This window comes from Petaurus breviceps, unplaced genomic scaffold (assembly GCF_028583685.1).
Source record: "Petaurus breviceps papuanus isolate PSGF00001 unplaced genomic scaffold, PetGlider_PUasm1.0 187, whole genome shotgun sequence".
NCBI lineage: Eukaryota > Metazoa > Chordata > Mammalia > Diprotodontia > Petauridae > Petaurus > Petaurus breviceps.
In genome coordinates this window covers 10723114-10741335 of record NW_027185799.1, presented here as the reverse complement: position 1 = coordinate 10741335, position 18222 = coordinate 10723114, and the positions used below count along the sequence as shown (strand labels likewise).

At 40.7% G+C, this 18222-nt stretch overlaps 1 protein-coding gene across 4 annotated transcripts in view; it reads left to right on the top strand.

Moving 5' to 3' along the window:
* The window catches only part of ADAMTSL1 (ADAMTS like 1), a 1086428-nt gene that overhangs the window by 992631 nt on the left and 75575 nt on the right, over positions 1-18222 (top strand). For all 4 annotated transcript variants that reach the window (XM_069090660.1, XM_069090659.1, XM_069090661.1 and 1 more), the window contains 2 exons: positions 103-1234; positions 17969-18096. In XM_069090660.1, coding sequence (XP_068946761.1) covers positions 103-1234; positions 17969-18096 — 1260 coding nt within the window. The remainder of the gene's footprint in view (positions 1-102; positions 1235-17968; positions 18097-18222) is intronic.

The following is an 18222-nucleotide window of genomic DNA, read 5'->3' as shown; positions in this document are numbered from 1 at the left end:
TCTCTCTCTCTCTCTCTCTCTCTCTCTCTCTCTCTCTCTCTCTCCTCAAACTCTAGTTTTATGGTACCACTTTATTTACAGTTACCATTGGTTCCATTTTAGGGCCTGGTCGCCCGTCTCAAAAGCACAGTCCTCACATTACAGCCGTGCGGAAGATTTATATTCAGACCCGGAAACAAAGGAAGCTACACTTTGTGGTGGGCGGCTTTGCCTACCTGCTTCCCAAGACTTCTGTGGTCCTCAGGTGCCCCACACGAAGGTTCCGAAAGCCTCTCATCACCTGGGAGAAGGATGGCCGGCACCTCACCAGCTCTGCCCACATCACAGTGGCCCCCTTTGGCTACCTGAAGATACATCGTCTTAAGCCCTCAGACACAGGTACCTATACCTGCTCTGCTGGACCAGCCCAGGAACATTTTGTGATCAAGCTCATTGGGGGCAACCGTAAGCTTCTAGCCAGACCCCTGGGACTAAGGGGTGAGGAGGAGGCCTCCCCAGTGAGGAAGAACAGCCCAAATGAGGCCCTGCGCACCCAGGAGAAACACCAAAATGGAATTTTTTTCAATGGCAGTAAGGCTGAAAAGCGGGCCCCCGCAGTTGACCCAGGAAGTCACTATGATGAGATTATCTCCAGGCTGCTGGAGCAGCGGGGTTGGCCTGGAGAGCTGTTCACCTCTTGGGAGGCCCAGGACTCTACAGAGAGGAACATCTCCTCAGAGGAGGACCAGAATCCAGAGCAAGCCCTTCTCCACCTGCCCTTCACCATGGTAACCGAGCAGCAGCGTCTGGATGACCTCCTCAGGAACATCTCTCAACAGCCTGAGGAGCTTCAGGACTTATACAGCAAACACTTGGTGGCCCAGCTGGCCAGGGAAATCTTCAGGACTCACCTCGAGCATCAGGACTCACTCCTCAAGTCCACGGAGGGAAGAGTCCACCCCGTGGCCATCCCTCCCCACAAACACGTGTCTGGATTCAGCAGTTCCCTCCGCGTCTCCTCTCCATCCTCCTCAGGAGAGGTGAGAAGTGGCCAGCCCCACAGGAAGCCAGTGATCCTGAGGAAGATCTCAGCTGCCCAGCAGCTCTCAGCCTCTGAGGTGGTCACACACCTTGGGCAGACTGTAGCCCTGGCCAGTGGGACCCTGAGTGTCCTTCTGCACTGCGAAGCCGTGGGAAATCCAAAGCCCACCATCACCTGGGCCAGGAATGGGGAAGAGGTGCAGTACGGTGACAGGTGAGTAGTTCTGCTTTTTACACCAGAAAGTGGTAGGGGGAGGGGAGCACCACCCTGGCCTCCTTCTCCTCAGCCTCTCCTTCTCCACCTTCTTCTGCACTGAGGTATTTTCAAGGGCAAAACATCAAGAACTGGGCTTAGTAGGAACATCCGGGTTTTAGTCCTTCCTCTGTCCCTGATAGACTGCTTGAATTGAAACTGGTAATTTAATTTACAAAAGCCTCAGTTTTCCTTTCTCAAAATGATGGTAACACTGCCTGCCTTTGCTTTACCCCACAGGGCAACAAAGATTAAGGAAATGCTTTCTGCAAAGTGCTTTGAACTTTCAAATTTTTGTCAGAAAGATATTATGCAAAGCATGGCTATTTTATATTAGCATTTTAGTACATGAAGCATTCAAAGGCTTGGGATCCAGTACAGTGTGCTTCTGTGTGTGTGTGGTCTGACGAGGCTTTCCAGGAATGCACACACACCTGGCCTCTGCCGTTGACCTGATCCTATGACTAAACACTGCTGTATTTGACCCACCTATTATGGCCTGCAATATGTCATTACACCTCTCTTGGTGCATTTAAAATAGAGTGGTGGTGATCACTGTCGCTCAACCAATGTCATAAGATCATAGGATTTACAACTAGAAGATTCCTAAAGATTTGATCCAACCTTTTCATTTTATAAGAGGGAAAAGTGAGACCCAGATAAGTTAAGTGACCCAAGATAACACAAGTAGCAAAACCTGGATTTAAGGGACCTGGGCCAAGCTCCCCACCAGGGGGGGTTTCTAGGTAAGAAAACTCAATCCCTAATGGCTAACGTATCTTATCACATGTCACCAGATGGTAATTAGCAGGTCCAGGGTTTGGATTCACATCATCTGCCTTCAGCTCTATTTTGGCTAAGTCACTAACACTTCAAAAATCTTTAAAGATCTTAAACTCCTCAGATCAAAGGAGGCTAACATGATCAAAAAGTACAAGTCCAATAGTTTGTCTCTCTAACAAGTCTATGGTTGAAAAGGGACATAAACATAATTTATTTTTAAAATAGGAAATGTGTACATAGAATAAACCTGGATTTGTTCGCCAAATCTCAGAATACTGAGACAAGACATAATGCCTTCTGAAGGAAAAAAGTAAGAAAATACTTGGGTAAATAGAATAAAACACTTCTTAATAAAGTGGGTCATAAACAGATCCCACTTCTTAGGCTTACAACCTATGTGACCTTGGGCAGCTCACTAATGACTCACTAATAACTCACTATATGAACCTTCTTGTTGTTAATCTATAATATAAGAAGGTTAGACTAGATGGCATCTGAAGTTCTTTCCAGCTCTAAATTTATGGTCCTATGATTCTGTGAACTAAGGTAGCTATAGTCTTTCCAGAAGGTCAAGGTTAAAACCCATTTATGTCAGGAAACCTCATATTTGTGAGTTCAAATCCAATCTTAGACATTTACTAGCTGGGTAACCCTGGACAAGTCATTTAACTCTCTTTGCCTCAGTTTTCCTATATGTAAAATGAGTTACAGAAGAAAACGCCAAGAAAATCTTAAATAGGGTTACAGGGAGTTGAACACAATTGAAAAATAACTGAGAAATGTTCTTTGGGAAAGAGAGCTCTGGGAATCTTTTGTCTTGGCCTTTAAATATTAGCACTGATCACCCTGGCACATAGTATCGCTTAAGCTTGTTGCTTGGTTGATTGATTAGTTCATTGTTATTTGGGAGGGCAGAGAGAGTCTGGTCTAGAATTATATCATAGGAATTTTAAATGCAGTGGGGATGAGTGAATCAGAGGCTTGGTAGCAGTGAGTTCTAGGCACCTTGAGTGTAGCATGAGAGTGCCATACAAATAAAAGCCAAGGTTGAGGCTTAACTAATAGAACATGTAAACCATATGTCCAATTGGTGGTGATGGTGACGCTTAAAAGAAAGAGTGCCTAACTATGGTTAGGCTTCCCAATTTTGCCCAAATCCAGCTTTAAATGACTCTTTCTACTCCATATAGTGGGAGAAGGGTGGAAAGTAAGCTTTTCCTGCCTTGCTGATTCATGGAACTAAAAGTATTCCATTTCTCTTGGCTGGAGTAAGAAATATGGCTGAAGATCAGCTTGCTGGACTGTTTTTCAAGCCTGAGTTGAAAAAAAAAGTATAGGCCACACTAACCATATGAAAAGCCCAGAGCTGCCACGGCTATCACTACATGAGAGTGGGGGAGGGCGAGTACCCTGTTTTGTGCTGATTTCATGGCTTGTCATCATTAGTGTGCCTGGTAGTGGTTCCAAAATGCTTATTTACTTTCAAACGGCTTTCACTGAGGAAGTGCTGAAATGCCTAAGGTTGTGTTTAGTTGGTCTGTTTTTGTTTAGTGTCCAAACCCGTCTTTCTCTTGGAGTCTCTGGGCTATAGCAGTTTTGTCTTTAGGCCTCATAAAAAGTGAAGTAATAATAACCCAAGGTCTAATCACAAGTGATATCCTATTTGGGGAGATGACAAAATGATGAGGACCTTGGCTCTCAAGCCAGTGGAAGTTTTATGTAAAAGAATTGAGCTTTCTTAGCCACTCATGTCAACAGATGTAATGTAATGACCTTCTGATTTCTATAATTTCCCACTGGAGAAAAATCTATACAATTCTCAGAAGTCTCAACGTTTCTATTTTAGTTAATGGCTTAGAGTAGGAGAAACAGTGCTGGACTTGTAGTCAGGTGGGGTCAAATCCCACATTTCCTAACTGTGTGACCTGAAGAAATTCACTTATCTTCTTGGGGTTTTGGTTTCCTCGCCTATAAAATAGACATAATACTACTTGTCTTACCTACTTCACAGGATTAACTTGGGGCTCAAGTGAGATAATGTATGGAAGGTACTATGTAAACATTGAAGTGCTACATTTTTATATTCTAGTTCTGGGTGGTATAGGTTACTTTATCATTGCCCTCACTTGATGCCAAATAAACCAGCATCAACTGATGTGCTGATCCAAAGATAATAAGACTTGGACAAGGGACAGGGAATAGAAGGTTCTGTGAGAGAGGTAGCTCTCAGTTCAGACTTGTAGAGAGAACCTGAATTAATGGAGGGAGAGAGAAATCCATTTCAGACATGGAGACTTGACCAAGGAAGCAAGATAGAAGAAGGTAAGACAAGAACAAGGGACGGAGAAAAGTTCAGTCTGGTTGGAAGATAGAGCTATTGAATATGGGAATTAAATGTTATTTAAATACTAGTTAGCCAGTTTGTGGATTATCTGGATTTACTCTTTCCCTTTTCTCCTTTCATTTATTGGTCTTTTTGACTTCAATAGGAGAATAAGCAGGAAAATAGGAGAAAAGGTGAAACTGAAGTAAGAATTATGTACTTGTTAATAGTCCTGATGATAGATTTGGTGGAAGAGGAAGTTCTGCTCACTAGCATGGTATTTCTGGATTGTGAATTTCATTTTTCCATGCCCTGCCTGCCTCCCTCCCCTCCAAACACCACCATTAGCACTGGAAATTGAGCGTTGGCTGTATTTTGCACATACTTGGGCTTAGGTTTTGGAAAAGGTCAGACTATTCAAGTGTGTGCTGCTGTAGTTGAAGGCAGCAGATAGAATAGCAGTTAACAAAAGTCTGCTGCCAGAGCTTCTGAGTAAGTTATAGAGGGGAGTTATAACAACTTAGTCTGGTCATCTGGTCCAGCCCAAGAAGAAAGCCATCCAGCTCGAAGTTCCGTTCTACTCTTGGCATAGTTGTCAGGGCTTACAAGGGCATTGTGCCCCATGGAAAGCGCAACCATCGAAATAATAATAATAACTACTATTATTCCAAAGTACTTTTTTGACTCCTAGTAGCCCTGTGAGGTAGGGAGCTTAGAATTGGGCTTAATTAGTATTAAATTACAACTCAAATGAATTGTACTTGCTTTCACAGCTACAATGCTTTGGATTTCACTGGTGTTCCCCACATTGGCTCCATAAAATCCATCTCTGGTGTTGCCCCCTACTCCCAATGGGATGAACTAGATGGTGTGTTCTTACAGAGTAATTATATTATATTATATTATATTATATTATATTATATTATATTATATTATATTATATTATATTATAGTCCTTAGGGCTGATTGGCTTGAAAAGCCAATATAACTCTCAGGCACCACTTACATTCAGGGAAAGTTTTATCTATGGACAGTTGTCCTGAAAATGCCAAAGAAAAAATGTGATTTTTTTTTCCATTCTTTTTATTAGAGAATAAGTCAGTTTCGTTCAAGAGGAGTTTAGGCACTTACTGTCTATGACACTGGGCTGAGGCCTAGGGTTAAAAAGAGCAAAAAGGATCCAATTCCTACTTCCAAGGAACTTAGAATTTACTGGGAAATATGACAATTACCCAAACCAGGTATGGAACCAGGCAATATGTAATAGGGCAAAGGACAACCAAGCAAAGTTCTATGAAAAATTTAATGGGAGGTAGAACACTTAATATAACCAATGTGTCCCCTTTGCCAGCATCATACCATAAAGCTGTACCCACCCTCCAACCCCTGACCTAACTCTCCCCAAAAATGCCCCACTGGAAGAATATCAACATTGCCATAAGAAGGGAGGGGGGAGGTTTATTTTGTTAAATTTATTTTAAGGCAATACTCCCCTATCCCTTTTAATGTTTTGGAATACTTTGTCTAAGATGTGGGACTGAGATGGGTCTCTGAGCTACATAGGCAGAGTCAACCTAAGTCTGTCTGCCATTGCCACACTTTAAAGGAATCCTAAGGCTCCTTGAAACGAATTTTGAAAAACATTACTCTTAGGTGTCTCCCACCTTTCCCTTGCAAGAGTGACCTTTTGAAGAATTGCCTTTATTAGCTTGCTCTTGTTTTGCAGGATTCCATTGAATAAAAAAGTGGGGGGAGGGGACAAAACAGTGGAATCAAGCAGTCCTGTATTAAGCATAAATTAGTATTGAGTACTTCAGACAAATAGGCTTCTAATTCCTGGGGTTTTTCATTTTATTTAGACACACCTGTTTTAGTGGATGCTTTCTCCAATATCATCAGTGCTGAAGAGTCCACAGTGTGTGTGTATGTGTGTGTTTAGAAAAAGAATCTACATCAATGACCTACCCCAAGAAAAAACTATACTGAACTTTTGCTTGGTTTAGTGGTCATTATCCATATCTTCATAGATACAACAATTATTTATTAAGTGCCTGCTATTTATAACGAATTGGATTAGATGTTATATGTGCACACTGAAAATCTATCAGGTCTCTCTTCTTTATGATGTTCTCTCCTTTAGCCAGAATCCAGGAGAACACATAAAAGCTTCTATTCATATTTGATACCATATGATCCAAAGCCCCAGCTGGTTGAGTCCAGATTCAAAGTTGAAAGGGGCCTTATCTGGGCCAACCTGTTCATTTTACTGATGGGGAAACTGGAGACCAGAGAAGTTACTTAATCTCTGTCCAAGGTTACACAGGTAGCGTGTGCTAAAGTTTTGATTTGTGCCCATTTCTTCAGATTCCCAATCTGGCATTTTTTTCCACTAGACCATTGGCCTCCTTCCTAAACACTAATACCCCCCATGAAGCACAAAGACAATGAATAACATAAATTGAAATGTCTTTGATGATACTATATTTGAACCACTTTCAGAACTGCCACCCTCAGGAAAGGCTAAGAATCTAGTGTTACATGTTTTATAAGGGAGAATGGTATAGTGGATATCTGTGCTGAGGTCAAGGGGACCCGAGTTCACAGTCTACCTTCAACAAATACAAGCTGTGTGACCACAGGAAGTCACGTAAGCCCTCAATGATCCATTGGGGCAGAAAAATTAGGAGCAATACCTTACATAACTAGTATGTATGACCTTTAGGACTTAGGAGAAGTGGCATAAAATGTTTTTTTTTATTTTTTATGTATATCATCTTTATTGTAAAAAAAACCAAGGTCATTAACATGTTATGTCAATTAAAGTTAGCAATATGGAACAAATTTATATAATCATTTTTTGTATGGCACCAGCTCTATCTACCATATAATAGCTGTGTGACCTTGGACAAGTCACACCTCTCAACATAAAATGTAAGGGAAAAGGGTTCCTAAATCCAGAAGGAGCTGGCCGGGGTGTAGTCATGTATGCTAGGAAGTTCAGAGTGAGAGCTCCTGGAGCATCCTATTTTAACCAAGTATTCTTACTAACGAGGTACCAAGCACAATTTATTTCCACCTCCTGAAAGAGTGAATGCACTGAACTACCTCCCCAAGCCTTCCTTTATGGAGGGTTCACAAGCTCCTGATAATGGAATTTTCCATAAGCAGCTCTGCTAGGCTTCAAATCCATTCAACACCGTGCTTCTGTAGCAAGTACCCCCTGCTTCCCCTCGTCTTCATCTTCCTTTTGTGCATTGTCTTCCGCCATTAGACTGTAAGTTCCTTGAGGTCCAGGACTGTCTCTTTTTCTTGGTTATATACCCAGAGCTTAGTTCAGTACCTGGAACATAGTATGCACTTAAGAAATGTTTACTGAATTGAGCTGAAAAGTGTACTTTCAATTTTCCCTTTATTTTGGCACCCTAATGCAAAACCATGGGTTTAAACCTCTTCCTAGACCTCTGATTGAGGTGACTGTGCCCTCCCATTCAGGAGACTTATACTGATGAAATCACAGGTTGGGGAACAAATGGAGGAATCCTTAGATGACCTTCATTTTTTTTTATTCTAGACTTAAGACACCAAATAAAATAAGCATTTCATATACAAAGCAAAACAAAAAAAAAGATTGCAAGTATAGCCACAAATCTGCACTACATACAGTTTGTTTCTCCCTCCAAGTATACAAGTTCAACATGTAATTTTCTTTTTTTGGGGGGGAGGGCAATTGGGGTTAAGTGACTTGCCCAAGGTCACACAGCTAATAAGTGTTGTGTCTAAACCTGGATTTGAACTCAGGTCCTCCTGACTCCAGGGCCAGTACTGTATTCGTTGCACACCTAGCTCACCCCCCCCCCATACCACCACTGCCAGGTGATTTCTGAAAGGATATGATGGAAAACTACCTAGAAAATAAGTTTTATTAAGGCAGAAAGACATGATGCTTCACTGCTCACAGTCTTCTGAGGGGGTTTCCATTCCAGTATGTATGAATAATTCTATAGATTCAAAATAATGATACTAATTTAGAAAAAAAAGTTTTGGATAAGTTTCCTCACTGATGGCAATGCAGTATGTAATAGGAGGTAAATTAAGAATATGAAAGGAAAACAGGCTTCAAATCAAGGTACAAAGTGGCCATAGGTGGAAACTTCTCAGGATGGGAGGGAGTGCCCAATGGGAAATGCCTAGAGGGTCACTTGTTCAACTACACTTGCAGTGATGTTGCATGTGGAAGTTATAAGCAAATGCAAAAAGATTTCCAAGTTTCATGATAAAATCACTACTAGTTTCAAAATCATGTGGCTTGATTTGAGCCATAGGAACACATCTAAAGGAGACAAATTTATTTCACAGTTGAAAATATAAAATTAGAGAATCATGGAATGCCAGTGTTGGAAGGAACCTGAGAGGTCAGTTAGTCTAACCCATACCTGAACAGGAGTTTCCTTGAGAAAAAGGAATTATTTTCATGACTAGAAAAAGCACAGGCTTGGGAGTCAAGAGTCTTGGATTCAAATTTTTCCATGTGGCAAATTTCCCCTTGACTTTGGAGTTAAAGAAGAGACCCCTGAAATTAGTAAGTTGTTTCAAGGTATGAGGTAGCATCAAAGAGTAGATACACCGAGAACAGCAGAGCTAAGGCTTCATAGAGAACACAATGTAAGTCATTCCACAGTCAACCCATCATAATCGTGAAGGAATTTTTAAAACTATTCATTATGTCTTACTGTCAAAGAGGGTCCCATATGGCAACACTATAGAAGGTTTTGATAAAGGGGTCAACACTTTTAATACTGGCAAGTGGGACAAAATAAGAGAGGTAAGCTCTGAAAGGTAAATAGAAAAGCCAGGCCAAACTTTTAGACAAAGGGCAATAATGTGGATCGATTTACCAGTGACACTGATGAAGCCACACACGTAGTAATGAATTCAAGATCTAACTAGATGTATTTTTCGGAGCAAAGGGAGCCAAAAAGAGAGGCAAGCAAAAAAAAAAAAAAAGCCTGAAGACAGGATTAAGACAAATTAAAGAGAGTGAATGATACAGGGTTGGATGGCCTTCTCCCATTCCCAAAATGTCTTTTCTTAGACCTGGAACAATTCTGAAGCATCGGGTGTTAAGTAACTTTTAGTCTGGCAATTGCATTAAAAATAGCAAAGGTTAAACTAAAGACAAGTTTCCCATGCTTACGGGTGATGTGAAACTCTTCAGAAGCCTCCACATCTGCTCTATGAAACCTTCACACAAACCCCCAGCCTGCATGCCTTGGAGCTACTGCATTTTTTGGTTTCAGAAAAAACATTCTTGCTCCTAGAGGAGGGCGTCTCAAAGCACTTTTTCCTCCTCTAGCACCCAGAGACTGAAAACAAAAACGTTCTGGTTAGTGACTGAGCATTTCCTTAAGTATCTACATACAAGCCTTGCCACAAGCCAAAGGCCACTCAAAGAAAGCTAAATTCTACACATCCCTACTAGGCATCAATGGGTGGCCCAGACGGAGTCGATGCCCTGTGGATTGCTGAAGCAAAAACAATTTTTTTTTCCTTAGAAAAGGATAGTGCCATATAAACTCCATGAATGAATGAAGAGCATTTATTGGGGCATCTAGGTGGCACAGTGGACAGAGGACTGACCCTAGAGTCAGGAGGATCTGAGTTCAAACGTGGCCTCAGAAATGCACTAGCTATGTGATCCTGGACAAGACATTTAACCCTTTGATTGCCTCAAAAAATAAGAGAGAAGCATGTTTATCCTTTTACTTTGTGTAAGCCACAGTGTTAAATTAAAGCAAGACAGTTCTTGCTCCCTAGGAGGTTATATTCTAACAGGAAAGACAATATTTATAGGTGTCAGTCGTGAGTTAGATGGTCAGGTCTTCCTGACTCTAGGCCCAATGCTCTAACCACTGCACTACCAGACTGATTTTCCTTAAGCACAGGTCTGACCACGTCACTATCCTCCTCAATAAACTCCTGTTGATCCCTATTGCCACTGGGACAAAATACTAAAGCCTCTGTTTGGCTTTTTAAATCTTTCAGTACCTGACCCCCACCTTCCTTTCAAACTTCACTAAATTACCCCTCTTCCTGCATTCCAAGGTACAAACAAACTGGTCTTCTTGCTGTTCCTTGCACACAATGCTCTATCTACCACCTCTCTGTCCTTGCACTCGCTGTGCCCATTGCCTAGAACTCACTCCCTTCTTCACCTTTACCTAGCAGAATTCTTTACTTCCTTCCAAACTCAATTCAAATTCTACCATGCACATGAAACTTTTCCTGATCCTCTCAACTGTTATTGACCTTCCTCCTTAAACTACCTTGTACTCATTTTGTATTTATTCTTTATATATGTATATGTATACACATATTTTTTTTAAAAGCAGTCAGGTTAAGTAACTTGCTCAAGGTTACATGGCCAGTTATTATTTTTGTGTGGGTGCCGAGTATCTGAGGCCGGAACCAATCCCAGGTCTCCTGACTCTGGGGCCAGCACTCTTACTCATTGCGCCACCTGGCCACCACCACACACATGTTTATAATATAAATATATATATATATATGTGTGTGTGTGTGTATATATATATATATATATGTACATGTTATCTTGCCTGATAGAATACTGGGGTCCAGTTTTGTTTTTGTCTTCATAGCCTCAGGATTTAGCATGGGATCCAAGACATAGTAGGTACTTAATAAATGCTTATGGATGCGTAGTAAATGTAATAAATATTTTTAGGTAAACAAACATTATCAGTTTGGTTCAGCATACAAAGTAATTTGCCAGCAACTAGAGCTATCCAAATGTGGAATGAACTGCCTTGGGGTTAATGAGTTTTCCTTCACTGAAACTACATTAAAAAAAAAAAGTGAGTGGAATTTAGATGATTCTTTATTGGGAAGTCATAGTAAAATCACCTCCTCATGTCTACTTGTCTGCAATGTTGTCTCTCTTCCTCCTCTACCCTCCCCCCCCTCTAGATCAACAGAGCAGCAGGCTCACAGGAACAGAAACTGCAGGAATGTATAAGGAATATATACAATACACAGGGTGTCCCTAAAGTCTGGACACAGGAAATCTCATTAACTATTCAATATTTTCAAGAAATTAAATTATGAAATTTTGAATGAATTTAATGAAATTTTCAACATTTTATTAAAATTTTATTTAATTTATTTAATTAGCATAAATGAGATTTCATAGGAAGTCAGGAGACACATAGAAAATCTCATTAATTAATTAAATTAAATTAATCTCATTAATATGGAAAATAGTCCCCATTAGCTACTGAAAACCTTTATTCCATATGAAATTGTCATGGCTAAAATTTATGCTAATTAAATAAAATGTTATTTAAAATTTAATTCATTTCATTTCTTGAAAATATGCATAGTTAATGAAATTTCCTGTGTCCAGACTTTAGGGACACCCTGTGTGTGTGTGTGTGTGTGTGTGTGTGTGTGTGTGTGTGTGTGTGTGTGTGCTAATATATAATAATATAAGACAAGAGCTAAAGAGTCTAGGGAGTAGGAGATCATACAGGAGTGATATGCTAAAGGAAGTTATTGTGCAAAGAGAGAGAGAGAACCTCAAGGCCTTTGCATCTCTGTAGGTAATCTTCATAAGTTGTAAAGACTGAACAAATGACCTCCTCCCCAGATGGCCAGTCCTCTGTTGACCACAGACACCCTGTCTGCATAGCTTTCAAGAACCTGGGCTCAGCAGCGACCTTAACTTTCCTTGGAAGTTAAGATTCTTAGGTTATTATAAGGTTATGAGATTATTTGGTGTCTATGAATAAGGGTGTTTTACTTTCTTCATTCTCCCAGAGAATAGCTGACATCAGTTCTTCGGTTGGCAAGTATTCACAGGGATATCTCAAACTATTGTCTGAAGTGGAGCCAGGTAGGGCAACCTGCTACTCCTGTTCTGAACAAGAAGGAGAGAAGGACTTGTTAGAGCCTCAGGTGACTGCTTAAGAGGCAGCGGGATAGAGTGGAAGGGCTTCGGACTCAGGAGTGAAATCCAAGTGCTGGCTTTACCACTTAGAGCCCTTTTGTGCCTCAGTGTCCTCATCTGCAAAATGGGGATAGTAAGATTAGCACTACCTACAGGACAGAGTTGTGAGGAAAGTGAATTAATACATCGTAGAAAGGTGAGTTATTACTACGCCCTCTTTCCAATAAAAAAGCAGTCAATATTACGTACGAGCCATATTGTCATTTTAGAAATACTCAACCTCTGAGAAATCCGAGAAGCAGATCAGAAATGTGACCTCTTCCTCACTTTAGTTCCTAACATTTTCATTTACTTATTGCAAACTGATTCGTATTAGATATGATATTTAGGAAGAAAGGGAATGTTAAATACTTACTATGTTCTAGGTCCTGTGCTAAGAACTTTACAAATATTATCTCATTTGATTCTCAAAACAAGTCTAAGAAGTGCTACAATTATCCCCCCCCATTTTACAGTGGAGGAAACTGAGGCAGAGGTGATTTGCTCAGGGTCACAGAGCTAGTACCTGAGACTGGATTTGAATTCAGGTCTTCCTCACTTCAGGCCCAGTGCTCTAACCACTGCACTACCTTGCTGCCTCTTTATAGAGACAGCATAGTGTAGTGTGGGGCATCTAGGTGGCACAGTGGATAGAGCACTGGTGATAAATTGAGGTAAACAGCAGTTAAGTGACTTGCCCAGGGTCATATAGCTAGTAAGTATCTGAGCCTGGATATGAACTTAGAACTCCCTTCTCCCAGTACTCTATGCACAGGGCCATTAGTTGCCTCAAATAACAAGACTTGACCTGCATATGTCCCCAGGAGGTTTTTTTTTTTTTTGGTCTTGTCTTATCTACCTCCACATGCCTTACTTGAAGAACAATGACATTTGTGTGGACTAACAAAATAATCTGGATTCTTTTCCCCCTCTTAATGCCTGGAATCCTCAAGGACTCAAGTTATCACAGAGAATACATAGCCATGCCTTTTCTAGACTCAGTTTCTGCCCTCTCCCCAGCATCCAGCATGGTAGGCATGTGACAGATGTCTTGTGAATATTGAATGAAAAGCTGGACTCTGGTGATGGCAGACATGGGCAATCTTAATTCTACCCCACTCTACTTTCTGGTTGAATATACTTCTGAAGATATAGCACCTGAATCACGAGCCCCTTGTATTAAAATGAAGCAAACATAATGGAACATCCATAAGTTATTGTTTGTGATGGACGTTGGCAGACTCTACTTCTCAGTGTCTTGCTCCCACCCCCCTTGCCCCATCTTCCATCCCCCTTCTCCTCTGATTTCATAAATCCCATCGCAAAACCCCACAAAATCTTCCTGGCTTTGTTTGCAGAGCAGTGTAGTCTTTCTGCACCTGTGCGTCTGAAGTAGAAATATCTCAGGTTTGTAACCAAAATATCCACTGAGAGAACTGAGCTACCAATAAATTAAAATCCTGCCTTGTAGGAACTGTATTAATGGAACAGAAATGGCCAAAAGTATACAGAAAATTTTGTTCTGTCAGATGGTACTGAGAGAATGAAATAACCATTGACTTTAGCTCCCTTTCCTTTCTTTTGTTTCCTAAAGGCCCTGGAGTGTGAAGTTTCAGGGTAACTACAATTCAGCTGGCCACCTCCAAAGTTGTGATTTTCACTATAGCAAAACCATTCTCTTGGGCCCTGGTGTGGGCAAATAATTTTACTATCCTCTTCTCGATTGAAGATGACAATTTTCTATATTTTTACTGTTGTTGTTCAATCACTTTTTTGTCGTATCTGACTCTTTGTGACCCCATTTGGGGTTTTCTTGGCGGAGATACTAGAGTGGTTTGTCATTTCCTTCTCCAGCTCATTTTACATATGGGGAAACTGAGGCAAACAAGATTAAGTGACTTGCCCAGGGTCACACAGCTAGTAAGTTTTTGAAGTCAGTTTTTTTCACATCTTCTCAACTCCAGGCATGCTCCTCTATGCACTATGCCTTACCTGCTGAATCCCATAATTCCTTCCCCTGCAAAAGTCATAAACCTTAGTAGATTTAGGGGAAATTTAAAAGGGAAGAGTGCCGAGGCACACCCGTGTTTTAATCCATATTACTATACCAAATAACTGTTGACTGTCTCCTGTATTCAAGCGCTGAACAGAGCACTGAGAACATAAAGACAAAAATGGGGAAAAGTGCCTGCCTTCAAGGACTTTACATTCTACTAGGGAATAAAACATGATGAAATGAATAATTTGAGGACAGAGAAAAAAGCACAAACAATGAAGGTTTCACAAAAGGCTATAGGAAGAAGTGCCTAAAACTAGCCCTTGGGAGCGGAACGTAAAGTCAAGAGGAGAGGAGGGCCTGAGCTAGTGTAGGGGTCGTGTGCGTGGACAAGGCAGTGGACGCGGAGGAGAGAGAATTGGCAAACTTGGCAATTGATCGGAGGTGGGGCTTTTGTCTGACTGTAGGTCATAAGGAACAAGGAAAGAAGGATTTGATGCTCTGGTGGTCCAACAAGGAGTCCCTTTCACAGAGTAGAAGGAACACCAGACCTGCAGCCAAGAATACTGGGTTCTAATTATGGTTCTGCCAGCAAAGCATTAGTGGAAAAGCACTGGACTTCTAATCTAGAGGATGTGGCTTTGAATGATAGCCTTGATAGCTCTAAGCTGTGTGACCATGGGCAAGTCACATAATCTGTCTGAAACTTGTTTTACTCATCTGTAAAATGGGGGTACAGTACCTAAACCACTACTTACAGTGTTGTTGTAAGGAAAGTGCTCTCTGAATTGTGTAAATGTCATAAATTATATGATAATTTGTATTAATTATATGCATGATACATGTAAATGTTATATTGCATAATTATATATACATAAATTACTTCCACTATCATTATTATTAGCTATATGAGAAGGGCAATCACTTCAGCTCTCTGGGGTTCCATTTCCTTAGCTATAAAATAACTGATAATACCCTGTCTGGCTCTCTGACTTTATTCTAATGTGATAATACTTTGTATTCTCTAAATCATCACAAAGATTATAATTCAATGAAGATAAATAATAGAGATAAGGTTAGAGACTGAACCTGTGATTTCTTTCATAACGGGAATGCCCAAAGAAGAAATTCTTTCTACGAATGCTCTGGAGTGTATCATCTTAAAGGGTGCCATAGCAAAATGGGAGTTTACATGACTTGGCCCAGGTTACATAGGCAGGATGGGTCAGAAGTCTTCCTAGCTCTGTGGTCACCTCCCTAATCACCTCTACCCCAAAGGGCAGAACCAAGAGAAACATGTTTAGACTCTGTTTAAAAAAAATCTTACGGGATGGCTAGGTGGTGCAGTGAATAGAGCACCAGCCCTGTAGTCAGGAGGACCTGAGTTCAAATCCGGCCTCAGACACTTAACACAAAAACTAGCCATGTGACCTTGGGCAAGTCACTTAACCCCAATTGCCCTCCAAAAAGCAAAAAAAAAATCTTACAATTTGAGGTATTCAAAAGTAGAGGGGACTTCCTCAGAATGTTGTATGATTCTTATCATGGATGTTCTGTAAGTGGAGGCTAGAGTGAACATGTAGGAATGGGAATTCCCAGTTATTATATGCTACCTGTGACCTCTCAGGTGCTTTCCCATGCCAAGATTCCATGACATGATTGATTCAAGTTCTAGCTGCAGCACAGATTATATAACCAAACTACAAATATTAACAATATTCAGGTCTGGGGCAGCTAGGTGGTGCAGTGATCAGAGCACTGGCCCTGTAGTCAAGAGGACATGAGTTCAAATCTACCCTCAGACACTTAGCACTTACTAGCCATGTGACCTTGGGCAAGTCACTTAACCTCAATTGCCCTCCAAAAAGCAAAAAAAAAAACCCAAAAAACAATATTCAGATCTGTTTTTGAGTGGTGACAAGTTAAGGCTCTTCCTTCTTCATGCTGTTAACCTTCACGCATACCCCTCATGCAGGGTCATATCTTTAGAGCCAGAAGACATCTCAGAGGCCATCTACTTCACCCACCCTCAGACCTCCCCATTTGTCCATAACTTTCATTGTACTCCACTGGAATTCTTAGGTAAGCTTTCCAGCTAAGAATTGTAATCTTTCAAGTTATAAAATAAGGTGCCAACTAGGCATTCAATACCAGTGACTGTACAATCTGGAAACCTCAAGAATATGCAAGCCTTATGTACATAGGGATTGATCAACAGACCCTCAATAATTTTCTTTATAAGCGAATTGCTTTTCAATTACAAGCAAATAAAAATTAACTACAGTACTAAATTAATAAGAAATATAAAGTAAAGCCAACTTACAAAAATAGTGTTGCTATCAACATAAATGTGTTTATTTCATCTCAGTTCAGAGATGTAATTTCTCCTTCATCTTGTACTAGTCAGTCAAAAGAGATATTAACTTTCCTCACAGAGATCACAACTGTCATTCTTCTGACAGAACTTTAACAGCTTCTACAGTATTGGCTATTCTTGTCTATACTCTACTTTTTATTAAGTTAGGCAGCATTAAATTAACTGAATCAGAGGTGTGCTTTTTCTGGTAAAATCAATTCATATAGATTTCTCTCTCTCCCTTTCCCTTCCTCTCTTGTTCTTCCCTTCTTCCCCCTCCTCTTTCTTTCTTCTCTCTCTATCTCTCTCTCTCTCTCTCTCTCTCTCTCTCTCTCTCTCTCTCTTTCTCTCCCTCCCTCTCTCCTTCTCTCCCTCTCTCCCTCTCTCCCTCTCTCCCTCTCAGTCTCCTTCTCCCTCTGAGCTAATGATTCCACAAAAGTTTCATTACCATCCCCACCAAAATGTACTTAATAGGGCAACTCGCTTGGGTGCTTAAAATCATTGGTCTTTACTTTCCTGGAGTTATAGCAAATGGCTCTTAGAAATACCATCAGCTGAACAGGAGAGATGTACAGATAGTCAACCATGAACTTTGTGAATTCTGAAGCTGCAAAAACTGGCCTGTAGAATTGCTTATCCATATGTATCCAAATTTAGGATCTCAACCCCTGTTTTAGCCCAGCTACCTTAGTTGAAACACATGCAGATACAGAGCATAGGCACATAGATTTAGAGAAATTCTTTTTCTCAAAATCCATTTAGAGTAAGCCCCTCATTTTACATGTGATAAAAATTTTGTCTAAGGGAGATTAAGTGATTTGCCCAGTCACAAATAGTATGCATCAGAGGTAAGATTTGAATCCAGATCCCTTGACTCCAGAGTCAGCATTCTTTCCACTGTACTGTAATGCCTCCCAGGGAGGTCAAGTCAGTAATTTTTCTGGATTTTTAGATTTGCAACTGTCAGCCCCAGAGAGTATACACAATGTTCTGAAGCATGAGTAATGAATTCTCACTGAGTTAATAACCAAATTGCAAAGGCACACTAGGGCCCTGTGTCTTTTTGGGGGCCCTTCTATAATCCCAACAGCCAAAGTGTAACAAATCCTTGCTTTCCCCATTTCGACAAGATGGGTCTGTCTCTGTTATTAAAGTTGGCACACTGTAGCCAAGAATGCCAGGAAAAGAAACCAGAGACCTGACCAGAGCTGCATTTTTTTTTCTATTGCTTCTAGAATTCTTCTGCAACCAGATGATTCCTTACAGATCCTAGCACCTGTTGAAGCTGATGTGGGTTTCTACACTTGCAATGCAACAAACGCCCTGGGATCCGACTCTGTCTCCATTGCTGTCACTTTAGCAGGTAACACAAAGATCTTTGTCAACATATACCAAGCATGGAAAAGTCTAGTAGGTCATCACTTCCACATTCTCCCTGCATATATATATATATGTATATATATATGTATATATATGTATATATATATGT